Raw genomic sequence first — 15,596 nt, 5'->3', positions numbered from 1 at the left:
ACAATAACTGACCGACGTATTTATTGAATTCAAATTGTTAAATATAAGATTGAGCTGAGGAGGAAAATACAGGGTGGGATAAAAAAAGCAACAAAGTCAAACGCCATCAACAAAGTCAATGGCAATTGTGCGCTGGAAATGAAGTGAGAAACTTCATTTTGTAACCATTCTTGGGTGGCGCGTGCTGAGTCCTGTTGGAATGTGCATCAAATTTTAGAATAAATTTAGATATGTTCGAATTGGTCACCTTTTGCACGAATAATGGCCTTCAACCGGCCAATGAAACCGTCATACGCTGTCCGAATGTTGCTCTGCAGTATTTTGGTCCATTCCCGGCGAAGCGCTTGCTTGAGGTGGTCGACATTTTGGTATTTTTTAGTGCCAACCTTGCTTTCCAAAATACTCCAGATACAATAGTCCAACGGATTGGTATCCGGAGATTTTGGTGGCCATTGTGCGCTGGAAATGAAGCGAGAAGCCTCATTTTCCGAACATTCTTGGGTGACGCGTGCTGGGTGCGACGGTGCTGAGTCCTGTTGGAATGTCCAAGGTCTGCGGCCAAAATGTTTGCGTGTCTAAGGCTTTAATACACCCTCCAGAATATTTTCGCGATAATATGCGGCAGTTATTCTGATGCCACGGTCGATTAATATGAGTGGAGAGCGACCATCGGTTGTTATGGCGGCCCCCACTATCATCATGGCCGCCGCTTGAGTTCTGGTAGCCAATCGAAGGTGCACATTTTCAGTTTCGTGCTGAGTCCCCGTAAAATGTTCAAAGTCTGCGGCCAAAATGTGTGCCTGCCCAAGGCTTTAGTGCACCCTCCAGAATATTTTCGCTATAGTGTTCTACATTTATTCTGATGCCACGATCGATTTAACGAGCGGAGAGCGTCCATCGGCTGTTATGGCAGCCCACACCATCACCATGGCCGGCGTTGGAGTTCTGGTGGCCAACCGAAGGTGCACACTTTCAGTTGACCTCTTTGGCAAGTAAACACGATCATTTGTTCGTTTGTTTACAAACTGCTGGACAACGAATGTTTTCTCATCGGAGACGTAGAAAACCAAATTCTGCAGTTCACCACTTTCGTTGAAGCGAAGCAACTCTTTAGCTCTTCTGAGTCAATTTTCTTTCTTTCTTTCAATGGCTTTAGGCCGAGCTCATTTTTCAATATTTGCCGAATGGAATATTGCGATGTTCAGCTATGAGCCATTTTTCCGCCACTGCGATGCGGGTTTCGATCAAGTCGCTTCTTTTCTGTTTTCTTCCGTCCATTTCCTTGACGTTGGGCCACGCTACTAGTATCACTGTAACGAGCGATTGTACGAGACACAAAAGACTTATTCACATTTAAATGCTGGAGTACTCTAACGATAGCCACTTGTGGTTTTCTAGCCAAATATAAAGACAGCAGTCTGAAATTGGTTGCAGTTTTTTCATCTCACCCTGTATTATTAATGATTTATCGAAAGGCTCAATTAATACGACATCAAACCTAATTTCAAAAACAAGAACTATTTTTTATTTATTTTAGTTTTCAAAATTCTTTAACATTTCGAATTTTCACTTATCTTTACTTCTCCAGGCTTTGATGGTGGTCTACGCCAATGGTTCCTACTCGAAATCTTTGATCAACAGACGGCCACCTTGCAGGCTAACATATCCTCCAAATATCCGGTAATAAGTGTCAATGGCTTGGATTCGGGGCGATTTTTCAAAATGTTTATGTATGCGGTGAATGTCAGAGGACGCAGTGAACCCGTGCTCCTGGAGGGCTATACCCTCAAGGCTGCAGAGAAACAAACAGGTAATTTACAGCAACATACCCCCACCCATTATCACATTATCACTTACACCAATTCTGTGATCCTTGGTCCCTCACAGCTTCCGTTCTTTGCAAAATTCTTGGCCTTAATCATAAAACTCATAAAAATTTGTTAGACATTTTCCTGTTCTTTTTTCCACCAGAAAAAAACACCACACCATCAAAATATGTTGGCTTTCATTTCTCATCAAGTTGTTGAGTTGTCGAAATAATTTTCTTTTAAACAATTTCATATTTTTTCGGCTTCTACAGCCCCCCGGGGGCCTTTGTCATAACTTTTGTTTAGCCTCTTTGGCGTGGCCAAAAAAAAGGGGAAAATAGCAGTAAATTCTAGTAGCTTTATTCTTAGCGGTTGCCATAATTTCTTAAGGCCAAAATACTCCAGCAGCATGCATATATTTTAAAAATTTTCTTTTCTTTTTTATTCGTTGGCTCGGTTTTTTTTTTTTGCCTTGCATACAATTTAAAATTATGAATATTTCATGAGTTTTGTGGCGCAAAACAAACACCGAACAAAGTAAACGAAACGAAAAGGAAAATAAAATATGTAAAATAATATTTTTATTTACATATCAATTGTTACGGAAGCCCTGGTGCCACCAGAAAAAGCCCACAAACAAATTTTAATATCTTTTGCTTTTTCGCCTTCTTCTAAGATTTGTCATTGATGGGCAGGGTTGCCAAACTAATTTATTTTTATTGTAAAACTACAAGTCATGGGCCTCCCCCATGAAGACCTCAAAAGTCTCCTATATGAAGACCTCATAGTCCCTCAATATGAAGATTTCATGCACTTTATATACGAAGAGTCCATATGTCTTTTATATCAAAATCTCCTAGGGTCTTTATAAAAAAAATCATAAAAGCCTTCAATAAGAAAACTTCATTGAAAGCTATTTGAAAGATCCAAAATCGAAGATTTAAAAGGTTCCTTAAAATCTGCGACTTAATATTTAAACTCAACATTTCTTGAAATATCAAAAAAAAAAAATAATAAATAAATAAATAAATAAATTAAAAAATAATAATTATAATAATAATAATAACAATAATAATAATAATAATAATAATAATAATAATAATAATAATAATAATAATAATAATAATAATAATAATAATAATAATAATAATAATAATAATAATAATAATAATAATACTAATTATAATAAATATAAAAATCTTAAAACCGTAGTAAAACATAAGAAACTGCATGAAAAATCCTTTATATTTTCACGAAAATTTTGAAATTTTATAGGCTTTTTAAAAGAGTACACGATATATTTTTTAAATACTCTCGAGAAATGTCCTCAAAATTTCCCGATCCTGCAACTATCGACCCTGGAAAAAATTTAGAATTAGAGCTGTAGGAAATTTAAAATAGAGGTTTCCTAAAAACTTCACGATTAACGCCTTACAAGCTTTTAAAACAAATTCCAAAAAATCACTATAAATGCTACAAAGAACGCCCAAAAAGCCACTTAAAATCGACGGTTAAGGAACATCTAGAGTTAGATCTGTGAATTTTGTCCAAAAAATTCTCTAAAACTTCATAAAAAGAGATTTTTAGGTCAGCTTAAAATATTCTTAAATATTCATGATTGAAGCTATTTTTAGAAATGTTTTTTTTTTATCCACTATAAATGCGTTGAAGGTTTTTCAGAACGATTCTCAGAAAAGTTCCTTTAAAATCCACGATTAATGCATGAAATGATTCTCGAAAAAATTCTTTTAAAAGTTTATCATCAATTTCTTAAATAGTCAGACATTAAAACTTTGGAGAATTTCCAGAAAACTTCGTTTAAAATGAATCATTAAAGCTTTGAAGAAATCTTAGAACAGTTTTCTTTAAAATTCACGGCTAAAGCTTTGTAGGAATCTTAGAAAAGTTTCTTTACAATTCACGCCTAAAGCTTTGAAGGGTTCTTAAAGCAAATTCGTTAAAAATCCATAATTAAAGCTTTGAAAGAAGGGTTCTTTTAAGGATTCTTAAAAAAAAAACCTTTAAAAATCCACGATTAAAGCTTTGAAAAGTTCCTTTAAAGTGGAACGATAAAACCTTTAAAAAGTTGTCAGAAAAGTTGATTTAAAATCCACGATTAAAGCTTTTAAATATTCACAGAAAATTTCCTTAAAAATCCGTCATATAAGCTTTAGAAAGCTCTTAAATAAGTTGTTTTATTAAATCTTTAAATCCACCATAAAATCTTTTAGAAAAGTTGTTTCAAAATCGACGATAAAAGCTTTGATGGATTGTCAGAAACGTTCCTTTAAAAATCCACGATTAAAGCTTAGACAAACTTCCTTTAAAAATTAGCCATATAAGCTTTAGAAAGATAAGTTGTTTCAAAATCCACCATAAAAGCTTTGAAGAGCTTTTAGAAAAGTTGTTTCCAAATCCAAGATAAAAGATTTGGAGGATTGTCAAAAACGTTCCTTTTAAATCTACGATTAAAGCTTAGAAAAAGTTCTTTTGAAAATCCACGGTTAAAGCTTAGAAAAAATTTCTTTAAAAATTCGCCATATAAGCATTGGAGAGTTCTCAGAAAGGTTGTTTGAAAATCCACGATAAAAGCTTTGGAAAGCTCTCAGAAAGGTTGTTTCAAAATTTACGATTAAAGCTATTAAAGGTTCCTTTCAAAATTCACGATTAAAGCTTAGAAAACGTTTCTTTAAAAATCCACGATTAGGCTTTGAAATGTTCCCTTTAAATCCATGATTAATGTTTGAAAAGTTATTTTAAAAATCTGCGATTTAAGCTTTAAAAAGGGTCCTTTTAAAATCCGCGATTAAAGCCTTGACAAGCTTCTTTATTCACGATTGAAACTGTGTAAAATTCTTTTAAAAATTCACGATTAAAGCTTTGTATTTTTTTTTTAAATCCACGATTAGAGCTTTGCATTTTTTTAAATCCACGATTAAAGCTTTGTAAAGTTCTTTTAAAAATCCGCGATTAAAACTTTGTAAAGTTCTTTTAACAATCCGCGATTAAAACTTTGCAAAGTTCTTTTAGAAATCCACGATAAAAGCTCAAAAAAGTTCCTTTAAAAAGCTACGTTTAAAGCTTTGAATAATTTTAAGAAAAATAATTTGTAGAAAAAAAAAAAACTTTAAAATCCACGATTAAGTCTATGAAGGATTCTCAGTAAAGAACTTATTTAAAATCCTTGATTAAAGCTTGAAAGATTCTCAGAAAAGCTCCTTCAAAAATCCACGATGAAAGGAAAGTCTCTCTAAAATGTAAAATTTAAGCTTGGAAGGATCACTGTAGAAATTTCTTTAAGACTCAGCGATTAAAGCCTTCAAGGATTCTCAGAAAAGTTAATTTAAAACTTCACAAAAGTTATTTGAGAAATCTATGATATAACCTTTACAAGCTTCTCAGATTTTAGTTTTACAGCTTGTTGAGAAATCCACGGCTGGGGCTGACATTACAGCTCTAAAGGCTCAGGGAAATTCCTTAAGAAATCCTCAATTGAAGCTTTAAAGGCTACAAATATTTGAAATCTGAAGTTTAAATACTTGGAATCATAAATTCATTAAAAACTCCTTGGGAAAGATAAGAAATAATAATTCCATGTCAAAAATGATGTATGTCATCCTCCACAAATTTTAGAGAAACGGCAATCCCAGCTTCCTAAGAACTTTACAATTTTCAATTTTTTTATTTTTCTCCGTTCCATATCATTGACAAAAACAAAGGAAAAACAAAATAAACCACCGAAAATTCCACGATTTTTTTTTTTTTTTTTTTTGTAAATCTAAACTAGATTCCAATTTATTAATGAAAATTCAAGTTATCAAGCGTGGAAATATGCTCGCCTCGAAGCCATATTCATTTCAACAAAGTTTATTGGTTTTTCCCCAAAAAATTCTGCACGAATAGAAGGGGGAGGGGTGATGAATGAAGAAAATAAAAGAAAAAAACGCCCAGCATCTGCAATGGCAATTGAATTCCACGATGGGGGGAGAGTGTTTTTGTATAGAAAACCACAAAATAACTTCGCCCTTATTGATTGAAAAATGGGGGGATGGGGAGGTGAGGGAGAGCTGTACGCCCTCGTTGTTTTTCACTTTTCAATTTGTTGTTTTCAATTTTCATGCGCCCTACGTGGCCTTCGGTTTCTTTTTCCCCAGTTTTCTTTCAAAAAAATCTCATTTTTTTCGTGTGTTTGCTTTAATTATAGCCATAGCCACGCTGAAATATTTTGTGCAATTATGCGTTAAATATTTGTCCAGCAGAAAGTTTTTTTTTTTTATTTTTTTATGATGACGCTGATGATGCCATTCACAATGAATGCATAAACGACGATGGCTGGTGGTGGACATCTTTATTCTTTTTGTTTTTTTTTTTTATTTTCTCATTTCCTGGGTGTTTATGTAAAATAAGTGGACCATTGGAAAACATTTTAAGTCGAGATATTGTTTTCTTCTTGGAAAAAGTCCTTAATAATTCTTTTGGAATACTTTTGGTTGGCACAAAAGCAAAGAAGAGATAAATGTTAAAGTTTTATTGTTGTTTTGTAAGTTTTGTTGTTTTTCGTTTCCTAATAATGTTCTTTATTGACTTTTATCCTTGTTTTTTAATGACAAAAGTTCTTAATTGATAAATTTCATTCAATTAAATGTAATGTCCGGTGATAAGTGGAAGGAATAATAAGGACCTGTATCCCACTGCATATGGGGCTCAATTTTTAGTCGGTAAAAATGAATAAATATTAATATTTAAATAAGCAAAAAATAATAATTTTAACTTTGGTGTGAAGAGGATATCCTGTTGTAGATTACAAATGACGTCAATCGCATTAGTAAACCGTTTGTACAAAATACAAAAATTTGTAAGGGTCACAAATGCTGCGATAATTTAGTTAGGAAATTAAAGAGCTTATATGTTAGCAATTACTGGGAAGTACTAAGATTTTATAAAAAACAAAAATTTAAAAATGGTTTCAATTTTAAAATTCGATAAACCCGTTGAGAAAAAAAATCACACAGCTTTTATTCAAAAAAAAATTAAAAAAATCATGAGTAATTTAAATTATTTTCAAAAATTCTATGGCTGTCATTTTGATGGTCATGTGAAAAAACATACCCATCACTGCGAGATTTCTATCAAAAAAAAAAAAAAAAAATATTCAAAAATCAAAAAAAAAAAAAATCAAATATTTCGCCTGTCAATTCGGGAGTACTTCGAAAAAAAATCTGAAAATTTTTTACTCTGCTTAATGATCTCTTGAAATCACTGCTAATAAACAGAATTAAATCTTTGAAGAATTTTTATATGAATCGATAAAAAATTTCTAAAAAAATAAATGACATCAAGTCCTTAAAAAAAAAAAGAATCAAAAGGAACGTCCTTCAAAAGTATTCTCAAACAAACTAAGAAAAAGCTATAGTAGTGCGGGCTGACCATGTGATACCCTACAATATTGTTCTATTAAGGAAAACCCCTTCTTAGGTCCCCACTAATTTTGGTCGATTCGTTTCAACCCTCAAATATTTTGTGATCATCTTGAAAAACAATAGGCTTCCATTCTGATCCAAACCCTAGCTCTAAATTTCGTAAGGATCGGACGATATTAGCGATTTATAATTAAATACTGAAAGTCAAATGGAAAAAGTGTTATGCAATAAAAATATTACAAATTGCTTGATCCTTTGAAAAATGCTCTAAAAAATCTACAGCCTAAATCTAATTTAAAAATCGAATTTAAAATTCAGATTTGGGGACTTTTTAATGGTATGGCAGACTACGAATTGTGGACTTCTTTTACAATATTTTCGAAGACTCTTGCAAACTAAATTAATTTGTTTTAATTTTTTGGAAGGTTAAAAATCTAAGAATTGTAGATTTTTGGAGCTTTCGATTTTTTTTAAGATCTAAGTCACACAGAAACTTAAAGTTTTATAGAACATCTTTGTAGGCATGAATTCAGAAATACAATTTAATTTTCTTCTAAAGAAATAGATTGAAAAAATAGGCTTAAAAAGCAAGTCAATAAATACTTTGAAAAAACATTGAATTTTTAACTGAAGTCCTTCAAAAATTTGATACAGGTTAAAAAATATCATATAAATATTTTATGATATCTGTAGAAATGATGGCCCTGTGACAAGCATTTTTAAAAATTGAATTGTTGTGTAAGGAATCCTGCAAAAGGAATTTAATGCGACGGACATTAAAAATAACATCTTAATTCGATGTCTAAAATGTCCTTTGGAAACATTCCAAGAAATTCTCCAAAAAAGTCCTAAAAAAAATTAATCCCTCTAAATTCGGTGTGCCTCCACGTCCATATGTAGCCCTTTAAAGGGATTTGATTCGAAATCCACTCTTTTAACAATAAATCAAAAATATAAAATTGAGTTTCATAGAATATTTTTATGCGAATGAATTCAGAATACGAAAAAAATCCTTAAGAAAGCAAGTCAATAGACACTTTGCGAAAAAACATTGAATTTTTACTTGAAGTCCTTCAAAAATAAATTTGATACCGCTTAGGAAAAATCGTTTAAAATCCATCCAATAGATTAAATTTTACATTAAAATCATCGTACATCGTGCTAAATTATATGTGGCGGACCTTAAAAATTCCCTTCAAAAATCGAAGTCTTAAATGTCCTTAATTAAGCCCTCTCGGTGGACTACCAAAACCTTTCTTTTAAAAATAAATCAAAATATCCACAGCAAGAAATCTACTTAATGCTCCACTCCTAGAGATTTCCATTAAAAATTCCAGACAAATTCTAATTTGCAATTGACCTGTGATTGTCCTTAAAAAATATCTTCTAACTTTAAGTCTGAAGGTCCTTTAAGAATATTTTAAAAAACCACAAAGAACTACTAAAAATCTACGCCAATGACTTTGCTCTTTCTCTCAAAATAGTCGAGAAATTCACACACTTTGGGCATCTAATAAGATTCAAAGCAAGCCACTGTAAAACAAATTTAAAAAAATCACTTTTACGAAATGTTTTTAAAAGTCCGCCCCTGTAGATTTGAGGGTCCTTTGAACAGTTCAAGAAAAATTCTAATTTCTGGCCTTGAGTGCCTTAGATTGCCTTGTCCTCGTTAAAGCCATTTAAAAATGTTAACTTATAGGCCATAATAATCTTTTCCTATATTTTATTTTCTTTAAAATTGTTTTAAAAAATCCACGCTTAGAACTCTGATTAAACTTCGAAAAACCAAAACCCATAAAAATGTTTTGCCTGAAAAAAAAATATATGTCTTCAAAATTTCAAGTTCTTAAACCTTATAGTTCGTTGAAGAAATCTTAAAAAAAAAAACATGAACTGCCTTCAAATGATTCTGAAGAATTCAGGTCTGAAGAATTCAGATCTAAAAATGTAAAAACCAAAGACTATGGTTTTGTTGCTCCTGGGGACAAATTTAAAAGAAAATCTCCAATGTTGTTTCCGATAAGAAATTCAAGCATATAAATCAGAAATGGAAAAATCCACTTCAGGATTTTTTCCGATGGCCCTTTTCTGATATTTTGTATTTCATTTATTTGTTTATTTATTTATTTTATTTCATTTATTTATTTTTTTTCTGAAAAGACCACAACTAAATTTTTGATAGACTCCTAAAAATACATCCTCAACACGGATTGCCATTTGAGACATGATTACACATTTCATTAATATTTAGTATATGAATGTTTATATCAATTAAAGTCCTTCGAAGAATATTTCAACGAAATTATAGATTATAGCTCGGAGAGAACCAAAGATTTATAAATTTATAAAATATATTCCTGAAAGATACATAACGATATCTTTGGCTCCGAAGTGACTCCAAAAATATTCTTAAAACATTCATTGAATTTCTCGTTTTCAATTCGGCCATAAAGGGCCCCTTGGCTTTCATATCCTATATTGAGGCTCGGAACCCAGTGGGCTTTAGCTACTTTGAAATGACTACTCTCACAGATGGTTAGCCCATTTTTAGAGTCTCGTCAAAACTCAAAATGGAGGCTACCTGGTAGTTTGCCCGTAGAAAACACTTCCAGCTTTGAATATAAGGACTACTTACTTACAGGCATCCAGAGGATATTAGGAAAAAACTATTAAAGGAATTTTTAAGAGCTAAAAGAAATTTCCGAAAAAAGAAGTTTCATGAAAAACGGGTGCCGCGATATTTTTCAAAAGGTATGCCAGTACAAAATTTGAAATTTTCAACAAAAAAAAAAAAATATCAGGCTCTGACGCAACTGCAATGCTATGCTTTACTTTCTTATAGTTTTGTTTTTAAATTTTAAACCTCTCCTAGGATATTTTTTCCAGGACTTTGTATTTCCATTTATTTTCCCTAATGTAGGCTAAATTGTGGGCACTCAGGCCAGGCATAGCAAATAATTAGCGGGATGAAAAGGAAGACTTGAAACCATTTAGCTAATTGTGCGGTATGCAATATAAAATGAGAAAATTTTTTTCCCACCATAATGATAATGACGGAAGGACATGGAAATCCCATAGAAAAGAAACACAATCTAGAACAACTATTTCCTAGTGGTCAAGCAATTAAAAAGCAAATACTTAAAGCATTCAAGTGATGCAACAAATATAAAAAAAATTATTTAACATATGAGTCATTTCATGTCCTGTTAACCAATTAAAGGGCCATGCGACTTATTAAGGCAGCTTTAATTTTGAGAGACCAAAATATTTTTTGAAATTTCCTTTTATTTTTTCTGGTCTCTTGATGCTTCAGATTTGAAAAAATATTTTATTCATCGCCTATAAAAAAAAAATATTTCATTGGTCAATTTATATTTGGCGTTAGCTAGGAATAACTGACTCCTGAGCAATGTTCCGATGACCTTACAATAAATCTTCTCCAAAAAATTAGTTCAATCCGCTGTTCCTTTATGAAAGAAACGAATACTGCAACTGATTTATATGCAGCTAAAAGAAATTTTCATTTTATTCCCATTTCTCCTTCCTTTGATCCATAAATGATAACGTCAACTGAGAAAGAAACCTGAACACAAAGAGAATGAACAAAAGAAAAATCTCTTCTTCCATATTCAATTTGATGTACATGTATATATTTGCAATATATATTTCATTTCCCTTCTTCTTTTTTTGCCTCTATTCTCTTCCATCGTGAATTGCTGACATTTGCATTTTACTCAACCTTTATTCATTTTTTCTTCTCTTCTCCATAGTGGCTTTGACATCGTACAAAGGTTCCCAGACAAATATTGAATTGACACCGATACTCTCCGTTGGCATATTCGTGGGCATATTAGTGGCAATTGTTTGCATTGGCATCGGCACCATTGCCGCACTGAAGTTGCGCTCGCACAAGCAACAGCAAAAATATCAACATCAAAATCAGAGATTCTCACGTCCCGACAATTTGCAAATTAAAGATAAAAGCTCTCTGCCATTAAGTCATACCGAAGATTCCAGGTACGATGAGAAGAAGAACGACGAAAAGAATCCGGATGTGGTGCCATATAAAGAAGGTGAGTTTACATTGCTTGTTCTCTTTCAGTTTCTTTTTTTTAGGAGAATGTAAAGCAAAGTGGTATTGGTGTTTTACATATACTTACATATACACTAAGCAAATGGTAGTAGAGAAGCAGCATCATTAAGATTGCAGCTATATTTTGTTTGTCAAATATGATAGTAGAATGTTGGTAAAGGGCAGAGAGGAAATTGCAGCAGTATGGCAGATAGTCTGGAAATTGAGATATAAAATTATAAAAATGAAAATATAAAAATCCAACATTATATTATATTAAAAAATATAAAAAATTATTTATTCGGTAGGCTGTAGTATCCACTACGAACATCAAATACCAAATTTGAAAGAATTCCGGTGAATAATGTCGCTAAAATTATCAAAATACCCAATATCGGTGGGTACCGTTATATGGGGGCTATGCGAAGACGTGGACATTTTCTTTATTAGGCTGTAGTATCCATTTCGAACTTCAAATACCAAATTTGCTAAAATCGTCAAAATACCGAATATCGGGAGGTACCGTTATATGGGGGCTATACGAAGACGTGAACCTGCTCAGACAATTTTCTGTCATAGGCTGTAGTATCCATTTCGAACTTCAAATAACAAATTTGAAACAATTCCGATAAATATTGTCACAAAAATCGTAAAAATACCGAATATTGGGAGGTACCGTTATATGGGGGCTATACCAAAACGTGGGCCTATATGGTCCATTTTCAATACCAAAAGTCCTGCAGACATAATATACATTTGAGTAAAATTGTATCAATCTACTTTAATTCGTTCGGAACCTAGAGTGATTTCCACAGACGGACAGACGAATAGACGGACATACGGACGGACATAGCTTAATCGACTTTGTGGGGTTTAAAATGTATGTTTCGAGGTTTTACAAACGGAATGACAAACTTAATATGCCCTCCATTCTATGGTGGAGGGTATAAAAACTGCAACAAAGTCAAACGCCACAATTTTTAAATTTTTTTAAAATTTTATGAATGGAAGCAGAAAATGTCGGAAAAAGCATCAAATTTAAGAATTAGTTTAGATTTGTCCGAATTGGTCACCCTTGGCACGAAATATGGCCTTGAAACGGCCAATGAAACCGTCACACGCTTCCCGAATGTTGCTCTACAGTATTTTGGCCCATTCGCGGCGAAGCACTTGCTTGAGGTGATCGACACTTTGGTAATTTTTAGTGCCAACCTTGCTTTCCAAAATTCTCCAGACCAAATAGTCCAACGATTTGGTATCCGGAGATTTTGGTGGCCATTATGCGCTGGAAATGAAGAGAGAAACCTCATTTGGTAACCATTCTTGGGTGGCGCGTGCTGAGTGCGATGGTGCTGAGTCCTGTTGAAATGTCCAAGGTCTGCGGCCAAAACGTTTGCGTGCCCAAGGCTTTAATACACCCTCCATCGGCTGTTGTGGCGGCCTACACCATCACCATGGCCGGCGCTTGAGTTCTGGTGGCCAACCGAAGGTGCACATTTTCAGCTGACCTGACCTCTTTGGCAAGTAAACACGATCATTTTGTTTGTTTACAAATGGCTGGACAACGAACGTTTTCTCATCGGAGAAAACCAAATTCGGCAGTTCACCACTTTAGGCCAAGCGAAGCAACTCTTTTGAGTCTATCTTCTTCCTGTTGCGGTGTAAGTTCTTGCACTTTTTGGAATTTCAATGGCTTTACCCCGAGCTCATTTTTCAATATTTGAGCCCCGAATATTTGCAGCTCACGGGCCATTTTTCGGCCACTGCGACGCGTTTTTCGATCAAGTCGCTTCTTTACTTTTCGAACCATTTCTGCTGATGTTGCTGTTTTCTTCCGTCCACTTCCTTGACGTCGGGCTAGGCTACCAGTATCAGTACCTCGCTAGCGAACGATGGTACGAAACACAAAAGATTTATTCACATTTAAATGCTGGAGTGCTCTAACGATAGCCACTTGTGGTTTTCCAGCCAATTATAAAGAAATCATACTATCACACTTGAATTCCATTACGGATGACATTTTTTCTGGAAAATTCTCACCAAAATGCTTTTGTGCGCTTGTAAACAATATAATGAGCTGTCACTGTAATAATTTTGACAGCTGTCGGACGAGTGGCTTAGAAATGACATCAGTCTGAAGTTGGTTGCAGTTTTTTCATCTCGCCCTGTATTTGCCTTGCCTACTTTCCAAAAAACCTTCAAAAAAAATTCATAACCAAATTTCTTGTGGATCCAATTCTTGGGCCCAAAATAAATTCTTCCTTTACTTTCTCCTACTCCATCCGGCCAGCAACAAAATTCCTTTCACTAAGACTCCGTCTCGATATTCTTGCTTGCATTTCTAGCTCTCATTTTACGTTTTTGCCCATGTTGTAGTAGTTTCAAAATTTACAGAAAAATATTTTACCCAGGGTTATGCAAATATGTTGGCATACAAGCATTTCGGTGGAGAAAAACTGCCAGGCAGGCAGTCAGTAGCAGTAAAAATGCCTTATTTAAACAGTTAACAGACAGTGACTCTCTGTAGCCGGATATCAGTACCTCATACACCCTCCTTTTACCCTTTAACACCATGCCTCCGGCTTTCATCATGAATGTAGAAAACTAGATGCACTGCAGATTTTTTTTTTTTTTTTTGGAAATTTTGCCTTTACATTGGAGGCACAGACTTTCACAGCAACGAGATTATTTCCTCCTCTCGGTTTTTTTTTTTTTTGGTTTGTTGAATAGGTGTAGAAATTGGTTGAAATTGGCAAAATCTTGGATAAACATGTGGGAATTAATGTGGTATTTGGGGAAATTAAAGATAACAAGCTAACCAAGAAAAAACTCTCTCACACACATACACACACACACAAAGAAACGGAGGAGAAAGAGAAGAGTTAAGATTAATTGCTTTAAATTGTGAATGGCATTAAGTGCGCGTGTGTGTGTGTGAAAGGATGCATTAGGGAAAGCAGGTAATGGCATAGATTGCAAAAGATAATGTGAGGAATGAAAATACAAAAGTAGACATATAGAGCAAAGTATTTAAGGAAACATTTTAATGATAATGTTAGATTAAATCTTTGATAAAATGATTAAATGTTTTAGGAATAATTTATGATGCTCATTGAAAAATATTCTTTAAAAATTTAGTAATTATATATCCAAAAATTCCTTAAAAATTCCATGATTAAAGCTCAGAGAATTCATGAAATTGTTCTAAAAAATGTATAGCAAAAAATTCATATCTATGTAATAGACAATCTATTTTACTTTTACTAAGTCGCAATAGAAGATCAAAAATAATTGAATTAATTTTTGTTGGTCCTTGAAAAAATACCATTAAAAAAATCCACGCTGTTGATCCTTGAAAAAATACCCTTAAAAAATCCACACTGTTGATCCTTAAAAAAATACCCTTAAAAAATCCACGCTGTTGATCCTTAAAAAAATACCCTTAAAAAATTACGCTGTTGATTCTTGGAAAAATAAGTATTATCTAAAAAATTCACGCTGATTGTCCTGAAAAAATATCCTTTAAAAATCCACTTTAATAGTCCTTCTTAAAAAAATCCTTTGAGGATCTCTTGTAAATATATTTCTTTAAAAATCCACGCTTGATTGTCCATTGGTTCTTGAAAATGGCTTTTAAAATCTACGCTTGACGGACTCTTCATTTTTGAAAGTAAATTCTTTTAAAATCCACGTTTTATGTTCCGTAAGTCCTTGAAAATTAATTCTAAAAGATTTAATGTTTAATGGTCCTTATTAATCTCTTTCTTAAAAAATCCAGTTTTAATGCCATTTTTATCCTTGAAGACAATTCTTTAAAAATCCACGTTTCATGGTATTTTGATCCTTGATAAAAACAATTCTTCAAAAATCCAGGTTTAATGATCCTTGAAAAATTTTTTTTTAAATCTTTTGGCTTTATAGGTCTAGTTGTACTAGAAAAAAATCCACCAAAAAATCATTTTTGAAAAATCGTTTAAAAATCCACGTTTTTATGGACTTGAAAAATTCGTGTCTATTGATCTGAAAAAAATCTTTAAAATCCTTATTTTAATAATTATTAAGAATTTTTTCCAAGGTCCATAGACCAAATCTTAGGAAAAAATTCTAAACATACTCGTATATTGTCTGTTAGTCCTTTGAAAATACTCTTTAAAATTCACCTTTATTTGTCCTTGGAAATTTTTTCTTTAAAAACCTAATTTTATTGGTCTATTAGTCCTTGGAATATATATTATTTGAAAATCCACGTTCCTGAAAAATATTTTTGAAGGTCTGTTGATCTCTGATAAAATTCCT

At 32.9% G+C, this 15,596-nt stretch overlaps 1 protein-coding gene across 1 annotated transcript in view; it reads left to right on the top strand.

The window, feature by feature from the left end:
- Positions 1 to 15,596, top strand: part of LOC101894825 (uncharacterized) — a 151,174-nt gene that overhangs the window by 124,280 nt on the left and 11,298 nt on the right. Inside the window, exons 6-7 of the mRNA XM_059132307.1 lie at positions 1,589 to 1,810; positions 10,999 to 11,301. Of these exons, the coding sequence (XP_058988290.1) occupies positions 1,589 to 1,810; positions 10,999 to 11,301 (525 nt within the window). The remainder of the gene's footprint in view (positions 1 to 1,588; positions 1,811 to 10,998; positions 11,302 to 15,596) is intronic.

The sequence above is a fragment of the Musca domestica genome, unplaced genomic scaffold (assembly GCF_030504385.1).
Source record: "Musca domestica strain aabys unplaced genomic scaffold, Musca_domestica.polishedcontigs.V.1.1 12, whole genome shotgun sequence".
Lineage (NCBI taxonomy): Eukaryota > Metazoa > Arthropoda > Insecta > Diptera > Muscidae > Musca > Musca domestica.
This window is presented reverse-complemented; position numbering and strand designations above follow the sequence as displayed.